The sequence below is a fragment of the Chelmon rostratus genome, chromosome 6, assembly GCF_017976325.1.
Source record: "Chelmon rostratus isolate fCheRos1 chromosome 6, fCheRos1.pri, whole genome shotgun sequence".
Classification (NCBI taxonomy): domain Eukaryota; kingdom Metazoa; phylum Chordata; class Actinopteri; order Chaetodontiformes; family Chaetodontidae; genus Chelmon; species Chelmon rostratus.
The window spans coordinates 28094159-28104993 of NC_055663.1; the positions used below are offsets into that span (position 1 = coordinate 28094159).

The 10835-nt window shown below is 45.6% G+C and overlaps 2 protein-coding genes across 2 annotated transcripts; one reads left to right on the forward strand and one right to left on the reverse strand.

Moving 5' to 3' along the window:
- Positions 1 to 803: 803 nt before the first annotated feature.
- chrm4b (cholinergic receptor, muscarinic 4b) lies at positions 804 to 2214 on the forward strand. The gene has a single exon (XM_041939163.1). It carries the CDS (start codon positions 804 to 806, stop codon positions 2112 to 2114), a length of 1311 nt encoding a protein of 436 aa, XP_041795097.1. The 3' UTR covers positions 2115 to 2214.
- A 964-nt stretch (positions 2215 to 3178) lies between these two features.
- On the reverse strand, positions 3179 to 10835 carry mdkb (midkine b). The gene is made up of 5 exons (XM_041939164.1): positions 10488 to 10835; positions 7016 to 7104; positions 5984 to 6157; positions 5166 to 5324; positions 3179 to 3727 (listed from the first exon to the last, which is right to left on the reverse strand). Exons 2-5 carry the CDS (start codon positions 7101 to 7103, stop codon positions 3708 to 3710), a joined length of 441 nt encoding a protein of 146 aa, XP_041795098.1. The 5' UTR covers position 7104; positions 10488 to 10835; the 3' UTR covers positions 3179 to 3707.

Genomic DNA, 10835 nt, shown 5'->3' on the forward strand with positions numbered 1-10835 from the left:
CCTACATTTACTTTGTAGAAGATTTGACACTGAGACGGCTGGATTCTGTGTTCAGCTTCATGTTCACACCTCCACCTTCAGTTCTTTTGTTTCTGACCAATCAGGTGCTTTCTGCCTCTAAACACTTCAACACCCATGAGCCTCAGCTGCAGTTGCTATGGAGATGAAGCCAGTCAATCAGAGTGTTGGCGAGTTTAAAATCCCTCCTTGTTGCAGTTGAACACTTGTCACCATGGTTACTGAATTCATCCGAAACCGAGCCAGAATCTGACGTTTTTCAGTTTGATCTCTAGTTTCAGCTCAATGTTTACGTGAAGCTCTGTGATTGGATGTTAGTTGGTGAAATGCACCCTGGGAGTCGTAGTTGACTTCTGTCCTTCGGGTCTAGAATCAGATCTCTTCTAACAGTTGTTCATCTTCTGTTTGATCCTTGATTGATGATTCTGATGATGAAGAGTTAGAACAACAGTGACGTCATAGTTTGTTCTTACTTTGCTCCTTCAGCTCTTGAAACTCCGAAACCAGCTTGTTGTCATGGCCACACGTCAGTGTGGATGTAAAATGCCGCTGGTCTCTAGTGATGAACAGGTGAATCTCCCTCCCTGACTCAGTTGGAGTGGACGAGATGTCAGATGAATATAGAAACAAAGAGTGACGGGTCGACAGTTTCGTCTGATATCAGGCAGAGAAACAGATGAAGAAGTAAAAAATAATGAACAACAAAGTGAGAGTCCTCCACTGATTCGCTTCGTGTGTGTGTGCGTGTGCGTTTGCGTGTGTGTGTGTGTGGGTTTTCAGGAAACATGGGAGAAGCACCTGAGCCTGACTTCAACACCTCCCTCTGGCTCCACTCCAGCGTTAACACCTCCTGTAATCCGCCAATCAGAGCAGCGTGTTCATACAGCACAGCTCAGTTCATCCTCATCGTCATGGTAACCACCTCCCTCAGCTTCGTCACTGTCCTGGGCAACACGCTGGTGATCCTGTCCATCAAGGTGAACCGTCAACTGCAGACCGTCAACAACTACTTCCTGTTGAGCCTGGCGGTGGCCGACCTGATCGTCGGCCTGTCGTCCATGAACCTGTACACGCTGTACCTGCTGTGGGGCCGCTGGCCCCTGGGGGCCGCTGTCTGTGACATGTGGCTCGTTGTGGACCACGTGGTGAGCAACGCCTCTGTTCTGAACCTGCTGATCATCAGTCTGGATCGGTACCTCTGCATGACGCGGCCGCTCAGCTACCCGGCAAGGCGGACAGGCAGGATGGCGAGGCTGATGATCGCAGCTGCCTGGCTGTTGTCCTTCGTCCTCTGGACCCCCGCCATCCTCTGCTGGCAGAATGTCGGGGGCAAACGTGTGGTCCCTGATGGAGAGTGTTACACCCAGCTCCTCGCCAGCCCTGCTGTCACTCTGGGGACAACGCTTCCTTCTTTTTACCTGCCGGCGCTCGTCATGATCGGCTTGTACAGCCGTCTGTCCGCCGCCAGCCGCGGTCGACTGAGCGCGCTGCGCTCAGAGCCAGGCGCACTCAGGACATCCAGTCCGTCCATAAAAGACTTCCTCCTGAAAAGACGGAGCCGGGTGACCAGTGAACCGGGCTCAGACCAGTCTCTGAACCAATTAGAGCCCAGCACTCCGAAACCCAGGAGGAACCAGAAGGACACCTCTAAGCTGACGGACGTCTGTCTGTCCCCTCATCAGTGGCACCCTCGAGCCGTTGCCCGCCACCCTAGGGACGAAGACTACAACAAGATTGAAAACGACTCTTCGTCCAACACTGACCTCCACAGGACGGCCTCTGCAGCCTTTTCTTCCTGTCCCAGCTTCAGGTCCCAGGAGAGACGGAGACGTCGAGTGATGGCCCGGGAGAGGAGGGTCACCAAAACCATCCTGGCCATCCTCCTGGCCTTCATCCTCACCTGGACGCCGTACAACATCTTGGCCGTCATCGCTGCCTTTTGTCACGTCTGCGTCCCCGGCGTCCTGTGGACCACAGGGTACTGGCTCTGTTACGTGAACAGCGCCATCAACCCCGGCTGCTACGCTCTGTGCAACGTCACCTTCAGAAACACCTTCTGCAGCCTCCTGCGCTGCCGCCGGTCAAAGCTCCGATGAGGCTGTCCAGGTGTGTCTTCTCACGGTGTGGTTTATGGCTGTCTGGCAGGTAAAGGAGGACGAGTTCAGTCCACTGGTCACGGTGTTTACTGACCAATCATGTGATCACAAAGTGTTGAACCTCGCTCCATCCTCGCTGTGAACCACTGAGCCTTTCAATCATGATGCTATCACCTGTTACCAACCAGCCTGTTTACCTGTGGAATGATCCAAACAGGTGTTTTTGGAGCGTTCCACATCTTTTTCAGTCTTTTGTTGCTCCAACACTGAAAGTTCAGCTTCAGTTTGCCTCAGAACACTCACGGCATGTGAAACTCTGATTGGATGTTTTTTGCTGAAATGCATCATGGGAGTTGTAGTTGTCTACTTTGACAGTTACCTGACGCTGCAGCAGCCGGTCCAACATCACAGCTCTCATCATCGTGCTTGTTAATACCTTTAGCTCGACAGCACAAAACTGAACTGTTGTTGCTATCATAGCATGCTAACAATAACAGAAATGTGTCCACATGCTAACATAGCCTGGTAATCAGATGACACCGCTAGCGTGCGCTAGAGTATGTAGCATGTTAGCCAACCAGAGCTGTTGTGTCTATGAAAGGTGGTGTGTGGTCAGACATGAAGTCTAACATACAAATTCACAGCTAAACTGAATTTTTTCTGGCTTCCAGCAGGTTGTTTTAGCGTGTCCGTCGACCTGCTGCTGCTGCGCCTGTTGCTACTTGCTCTTCTTGCTGCAAACGTTGCTTTTATTGTTGCTAAAACTGGAAATTTGTCCATAAATTTACACCCAAAACGTTGGACAGTAAAAGTGCAAGTTTGTGTCATGACTGAGTGACTTTGGAACCAGGCTAATGCTAAATGTTAAGATATGCTGTCATGCTGAGTTAACATGCAGACATGTCGATGTCTGGTCGTTAACGTACATGTAACATGTTTCCTGCCAAAGTGCCTTTGAGCAGCAGCTCAGAGTTTAATCAAACCTTATTTCACTGCTGAATTAAAACCAGGTTCAGCTCAGACTGACGTTTGTGTGGACGAGTTCATTAATAAACAGAACAAACTCTTCACCAAAACAATGTACAGTATTTAATTTGTTCATTTATACACGTCTCAATTCACAGCATCAACAATCTACAGTTCAAAAAAATAGGTTTGACAGGGGACAGATCCATCCAGGTGTCCTCATTTTGGACACATTTTAAAGGTGATTCTAAGCAGAACGTCCTGGACCGTCGAGTTTCAGAGCAGATCACAACGTTTCTCAGATGTTAATTTCACTTCAGCTACTGTCAAAGCTTTTAGGACTATCGGAAATTTACTGTTAATACAAACTATCGGCTATGAGGACAGAATTATTCATTATAATCTAGTGGGAGGAGTCTGGAAAATCTTTTCATACTTTCATCCAAATAAACACAAGAACATCAAATCTGTAACACGAGAAGAAAAGTAAAGGAGGCCAAAGGTCAAAGGTGGTTGTTGTGTTCTGGAGGAGTCTCTCGGTTGTTTGTGTTTGATGGAGGAGGAAGACGATTGTTCGGCTGGAGGAAGAAAATGAATCCTGCCGTCTTCTGCGTCTCTTTTCGTCCTTCAGTTTGACTTCTTGTCTCCTGCAGGAGGAACCAGAAACATGGAGGATGAGTTCAGGCTGTTTCAGTCCTGATTGACTCCTCAGGCTCTCACTGAGGGGTTTTTGTGATTATTGAGTTTTTTCAAATGTTTTCTGCTAAAATGTTTGAATTTTGCAATAAAATGTTGTTGAAAACTCATCAGATTTATTTGTGTTTCTTGCAGACGGTGAAGCTGCTTCAGGTTAGAAAAGGTTCCGCTCGGGGAACTTTAGTTGTAGAAAAGGAATATTGGGGTTTTGAGTTTAATCGTATTTAATTTCTTCAGTTAACTGAACTGACTTCTGTCCACAGGAGTAAAATTCTGCTGCTAAATATTCATTTTTAAAGTTTTTCCAAATGCGTGAGCTGAAACCTTTTTGTTATTTTGTCATAAAATTCAGATTTAAAGTTCCACTGTGTGTCAGCTGTGACAGATCACCAACCAATGCAGTTCTGCTGGGAAATATCTCCTTATTGATCAGGTGTTTTCTGATTATTGATTGAATCTACAGATGCTTTCTGAAAATCCAACCCTCCCAAAAACATTGCAATAAAATCTTGTTGTTTGTTAATAAAGTGCAGTAAAAGTTAAAATATTGAGTCATCTGTAAAACACAGCAGCTGTTTAAACCTGCTTGAATGATTTTTGGCCACTTGGGGGCAGCAGAAACAAACAATGCTGTGGAAACACTGAGCTGAGAGCAAACTGTCCCACTGTGAGGCCAGTTTCATGCAGTTTGATGCGGTTTTGATGCAGACTGAAGCAGTTTGATGCGGTTTTGATGTGGTTTGATAGAGTTTGATGCAGTTTGAATCGGTTTGATAAAGTTTGATAGAGTTTGATGCAGTTTCTCATGTCTCACTATTGATGTTTGGAGGATTTGGCTGTCTTTGGCTGCTCAGCTCTCAGTGATCTCAGGGAAAGTTTCTGAACCTTTAAACCACAAATCTGCTGATTAAATCACTTCAAAACTTTCATTTGAGAGCTAAACAAAAATCTGCTTGTTATTTAACTTTTGAAAGTCAAATTCAAACTTCAGAACAAATGATTTGACTGAATGATGCTAAACTTCACGTTCTGTTTTTAAGTCAGTGAGATGTTCACAGTCATTGCCTTCACACGGTCTGATCATCGCGTTGATCAATAAATACAATATTTCCTGATGTAAACTTTGACTTCTGGTGTTTCATGCAGTACATTTACTCAGGTACTGAACTGAGGTACAAATTTAGGTACTTGTACTGAGTAATAAGATATTAGCTTTATTAGCATACATGTTTAAGTAAGATTTTCAATCACTTTTACTTGTAACGGAGTATTTCTCCACTGTAGTATAGAACTTTCACTGAAGTAAAATGTTGACTCCAGTATTTCTCCACTGTGGTGTTAGTACTTTCACTTGAGTAGAAGTTGAGTACTCATTGAGTACGCCCTCACCTCTGGTTTTCTTGACTTTGGGGGAACAGGGTTTGGACACCTTGACGGTGGTCTGACACTCAGCATTGAACAGCGCCCTCTTCAGCGTTCCTGATCGGCTCTTGGTGTTGGTGGCGGCGTCGCAGGATCCCCACGGACCGAACTTATACTTACAGTCACCTGCAGGAAATACACACAGGTGTTACATGTGGACGTGGTGATGTTTGTTCCTGTTTAAAAACTGAAATCAATAATCACACTGAAAACATCGTCATCGTTATCAAAGAGTCATTCATGGATAAACGAGGCCTCGCCTCCCAAACACCCAAACCCAAACAGTAACTGGAAAAGGTTCAAGTTTATCTGGACGACCAAACACGGAGCAGATAAATGTTCAGCAAACATCCACTGCAGGGCCACAGCCTGCACTTCCTGTAATGACCACCGGAGGCTGCCTCCAAAACAAACCAAAGGCTGCCCCCTGCAGGCAGGAGGAGGCAAAACATATGATAAAATATTAAATCTAGAACACAAATCAGATTTTCTTCTCTCTATGACACCTCCAGGCCTCCGAGGGTCCTGATCTAATTCAAATGAGATCCTGGTCAAACACAGTTTGTTCTGCACTGGACCCTCAGATCCCAGCAGACATCATCATCATCATCATCATCATCATCATCATCATCATCATCATCATCATCATCATCATCATCATCATCATCATCATCATCATCATCGTCGTCGTCAAAGAGTGTTCCTACGAAGATATTGGTGACTGCATCAGTAAGATGGTTCAGTGTGAGTCAGGTGCCTCTGAGGTGTGGTGGTCTTAGTCTTACTGATGTCCTTCTTCCAGTTGCAGGGGATCTTGCAGTGGATCTTGTCCGTGCGGTCTTTGCAGGTGGCCTCTCTCAGACCGTCTCCACAGTCTCCGTGCTCTGGAACACACTTCCCGTACTGCGTCTCTGCAGCGGAGCACTCTGAAGCAGGTCTGGACTTCTCATGTTTCCCACCTGCGGAGCAGAGAGCCACAGCTGGGGTCAGACCACCACAGCCAGCCAATAATACTCAACACGACACACCTGAAGGAGTACTGAGTACTGATGATGATACTTTAAGATTCCCTCCAGACATGTTTAAAAAAAAAAACACACAAATTAACTAATTTAAAGAAAGACAATTTCAGTCTGATGTGGTTTCACAAAACTGTAAAAATCCTACATTATTACAGCAGTACTCAGTACTTATTACTACATTATTACAGCAGTACACAGTGGTCAGTTCTACATTCTTCCAACAGTACTCAGGACTGATGGGTTGGACTACACTCATCTTTGAACTCACTGATGTTCAGACAGCCATCAGTGGATCACTGATCAACTTTTCTCTGGTGAGAGCTGAAACGTCTTTTTTCTCTGATTTTGCAGTAGATTTATGGACATTGATTCAACATGAACATGGTTGCCTGGTTACTGAAATGAAGCAGCTAGCTGTCACTCGAAGCAGCCATGTTTGAATTTAATATAATTTAAACAAGTCAAATAAAACCTGTACAGTCATTATAAACAGAGAAATTAACTACAGAGAACAAAACCATTTCTGTTTACTTCAGTTGAAATTTTAATGTGGTGGTCTATGGGGACTGACTCGCTTTTGGAGCCTCAAGAGGCTATTCTAGGAACTGCAGTCAGTTTTTGTCACTTTATTTTTCAGGATGCTGCTGATTGGTTGAATCTAACAGTGAATGAACATGGAGACACCAGATTCTTCCTGAAGCAAGTCTGTATTCTGTTTTGGTTGCTTTTAGCGAGAATCAGCAGAAGCATCTGAACAAGCCTCTTTCAGACCAGGTGATCAGGTGATTCCCTCACCTTTGTGAGCTTTGGCTCTTCTGTTGGCCTCGGCGGTGAGCGTCAGGGCCAGAAGCAGCAGCAGCGTCACTGAGAACAAGCTTCGCATTCTGCAGAGACACAAACATGAGCGACTTTACCTGGAAAATAAAAAGCTAGCTGTGATTCATCCTGAAAGAAACGTGAACACGCTGCAGCTAACGTTCCGCCGGAGCATAAGAGCAGGAACCAGGACCAACCAAATGAAAAGCTGGCTTTTATCTGCTTAACATGTGACATTATTTCCATTATACATACATTACAAAGGATATTTTCTGCATCTGAAACAAGACCGGAGCCCCTCCTGCAGTGACTGTGGTCTCTGCAGCGACGCTGTTGACTGTGATATTTAGCATTTACTGAAATCTGTTTTATATATTTAACCTTCATTGAAGCAGAAAACTGTTTTTCAGGAAAGTATGCACATTAGCAGCTCCTGCTAGCAGCTGTCATTAGCAGCTCCTGTTTGCAACGCCTGTTAGCTGCTCCTGTTAGCAGCTGTCATTAGCAGCTCCTGTTTGCAACACCTGTTAGCTGCTCCTGTTAGCAGCTGTCATTAGCAGCTCCTGTTTGGAACGCCTGTGAGCAGCTCCTGCTAGCCGCGTCTGTGAGCAGCTCCTGTTAGCAGTGCCTGTGAGCAGCTCCTGTTAGCAGCTACCATTAGCAGTGCCTGTTAGCAGCTGCCATTAGCAGCGCCTGTGAGCAGCTCCTGCTAGCAGCGCCTGTGAGCAGCTCCTGCTAGCAGTTGTCATTAGCAGTGCCTGTGAGCAGCTCCTGCTAGCAGCGCCTGTGAGCAGCTCCTGTTAGCAGTTGTCATTAGCAGTGCCTGTGAGCAGCTCCTGTTAGCAGTTGTCATTAGCAGCGCCTGTGAGCAGCTCCTGTTAGCAGTTGCCATTAGCAGCGCCTGTGAGCAGCTCCTGTTAGCAGCTACCATTAGCAGCGCCTGTGAGCAGCTCCTGCTAGCAGCTGCCATTAGCAGCACCTGTTAGCAGTGAACTTATGGACGTTCAGTCGACTCTCGCTGGATCACTGTGATGCTGGAGAGAAGTTAAAAACATGGAGCTTCTCGGGGGGCTTCTGTGGAGTGTCTTTAATCGGGATGTTTCTTGATGGGGGACATGTTGATGATGACTCTCATCTCTACGTGGACTCACTGAATGTAAAAATGTGTGATTTTATGTGGAAATTGTGACAATCTGGAACAAAACATTTGAACAGAAAACCAGGAGGAAGAAGTGACGTGGACTAAAGGACATCCCCTCAGTCTGGGGGTCCTCGCTCCGATGTGGGCCAGGTGCTGGACATGGTCTCACGGTCTGTCCGTGACAGGGTCCAGAGTATCCTGCCAGCTTTCGACCCTCCGATCAAAAAGGTTTGGTCCTAATCTGATCCTGTTGTGCGATTGGCCCACAGGGTGTTGAACCGTAGCGTGATCTGACCCGGTCTGGTCTGTCTTCGGCCAGATGGTCCAAATTTAGTCCAAATCAAATCTGCTCTTTTCAGATCGGGCCCCCAAATCTCAGAACGCTTAAACCCAATAATCTGACTATTGTTCAGAGCAGCAGCAGCGGGATTATGGAAGTAGGCTAATGTATTCAGACACGCTGCTGCTCTCAGATCACATGTTTACGGGATGTTTTTCACTCAGGTTTTGGTTTATTTCTCCTGATTAAAGCTTCTTCAGTGTTTGGTGGCGGCACCATCAGCTCAGAGGAGAAACGCGGTGAAAAAAAGAGAGTCAATTACCCATAAAGCCCCTCTCTCCCTCGCTGTTGTTATTGTGCTGAGAAATGACAGACTCCTCTTTCAGGCCTCCATTAAAGCAATGGTCCTCTTTCACATGTCAGCTGGCAGAGCAAATCCTGCTCTTCTCGCTCCTCCTGCGGCCTTTTATGAGGAAAGAACCGGCTCTCAGCAGGCCTCCAGTCTGTCCTCCATCAATGAAGAAGAGGAGGAGGAGGAGGAGAAGGAGGAGGAGGAGGGGGGAGGAGGCCAAGCAGCGTCTGAAAGAGCCCTTTAGATTTCCACTCAAAAGAATACTGATTCATTGGCCCAAAACAAAGCCTCTTCTAGCCTGGTTTCATTTCTCTAAGGCTGAACACAGATTCCATGCCCCCCCCCCCCCCACGCTCCCCCCTGTGCCCCCCGCCCTGAATAGAAACTTATTTGCATAAGAAAACAATGAAATCTTAGCATGAAGAAAAGGAGAGGGATGCTCCCTTTGGTTCCAAACGAGGAACAACATTTAGAGGAAGTTCCTCCTGAGTCTCAGGGTTCACTCGCACATCCGGAAACACGAAGCGAAGTTTGGAGACGAGAAGCTGGGGAGTTCACTGCTGCAGAGCTCGCTTTCGGCTCGCTTTCGGCTCGTTTGCAGCAGCTAACAATCAGCAGAGCCGTTAACAAACATGTGGAGGCTAAAAGAAAATCTGCCTGACGTCAAAGGTGTGATCTGATCTTTGAGCAGGTGACGAGGAGGCGGATGTTTAACGTGCGACAACAAACGTTTCCTGGATTGAACACAAAACGTTGATTCTCGTCTCTGTTGGGAGGAAAAGGACTGATGGAGAGCGAGGTTCATTAAAATAAAACCACATCTAAAGCTGGAGACCAACAACAACATGAAGGTGATATAAACTGAGCCAGAGACCAAAACACCTGCACACCTGACAACAACACTACACACAGTACTGCACACAGTGCTACACACAGTACTGTACACAATGCTGCACACAGTACTACAAACAGTACTCCAGACATGTCTCTTCTTTCATCAGGTGGAAAAAACACAGACTCGATTCAAACGGTGTAGATAATAAAAATAATAGTTATAATAATAATAATAATAATAATAATTAATAAAAGCAGATTAAGAGACGAAACAAACATCACACATGAAATCAAACGTCTGAATGCGAGCTGACTCAAACTGAACATTAATTGTTGTGGGAAAACTGAAAAGTGATTCTTTTCAGCCACAAAAAACTTCAAGAAGTTTGAAATGATACCTGTTTGTGACGTCCTTTCAAAATAAAGTTAACATTCTGAATCGACTGATATTCAAAGAATTCACTCCTTCAAAATAAAGCTCTTCCATGAGCTTTATTTATGCCTCAGTTAGCTGAAAGATGCTTATTCTGATTATTTTCATCACTAACGAACAGATTAATCAAGATTCTTGTTTTGTCCATAAAACAGGAAACAATCCTGAATAAATGCTGAGAAATAATCAAAGTTTTGTCAGAACAACAGCTCAGAAACAGGAAATGAATCCAGAAATGATCACATTTGGATTTTCAGTTGGTAAAGTGACTCAAATGATTCTTTATTTTACAGCAGAGATTAATTCTCTGCTGATCATCAGAGGGTTAATCAGCTAATTCTCCTTCACTCTGTTCTTCATCTTTCACAAACAAACAGCAAAAACTAAACTGATCAAAACATGAAAACTTACTTTCTGAGCTCAGAGAAGCAGCCGGTCGAGCCGAGGAGTTGAAGCCTTCTGTCGCTGACGATGCCTTCAGCTGCCCAACAACACCCCCCCAGACACAGAGAGAGAGAGAGAGAGAGAGAGACACAGAGAGAGACACACAAAGAGAGAGAGAGAGACACAGAGAGAGAGAGAGAGTGAGAGAGAGAGAGAGAGAGAGAGAGAGAGAGAGAGAGAGAGAGAGAGAGACACACACACACACACAGACAGAGAGAGAGAGGCACACACACACAGCCTCTTACCCTGATCTTAACCTAAACCTGGTTCTACAAATGCACGCACACACAGCATATGGACAATGCTGAAAACCAG

Coding starts and splice junctions, on each gene's coding strand:
- chrm4b (XM_041939163.1), top strand. CDS start 804: ATGGGAGAAGCACCTGAGCCTGACTTCAACACCTCCCTCTGGCTCCAC.
- mdkb (XM_041939164.1), bottom strand. CDS start 7,103: ATGCGAAGCTTGTTCTCAGTGACGCTGCTGCTGCTTCTGGCCCTGACG. Junction 6,158..7,015: donor AAGAGCCAAAGCTCACAAAG/GTGAGGGAATCA, acceptor TCTGCTCCGCAG/GTGGGAAACATGAGAAGTCC. Junction 3,728..5,165: donor CAAAGTCAAGAAAACCAGAG/GTGAGGGCGTAC, acceptor TTCCTCCTGCAG/GAGACAAGAAGTCAAACTGA.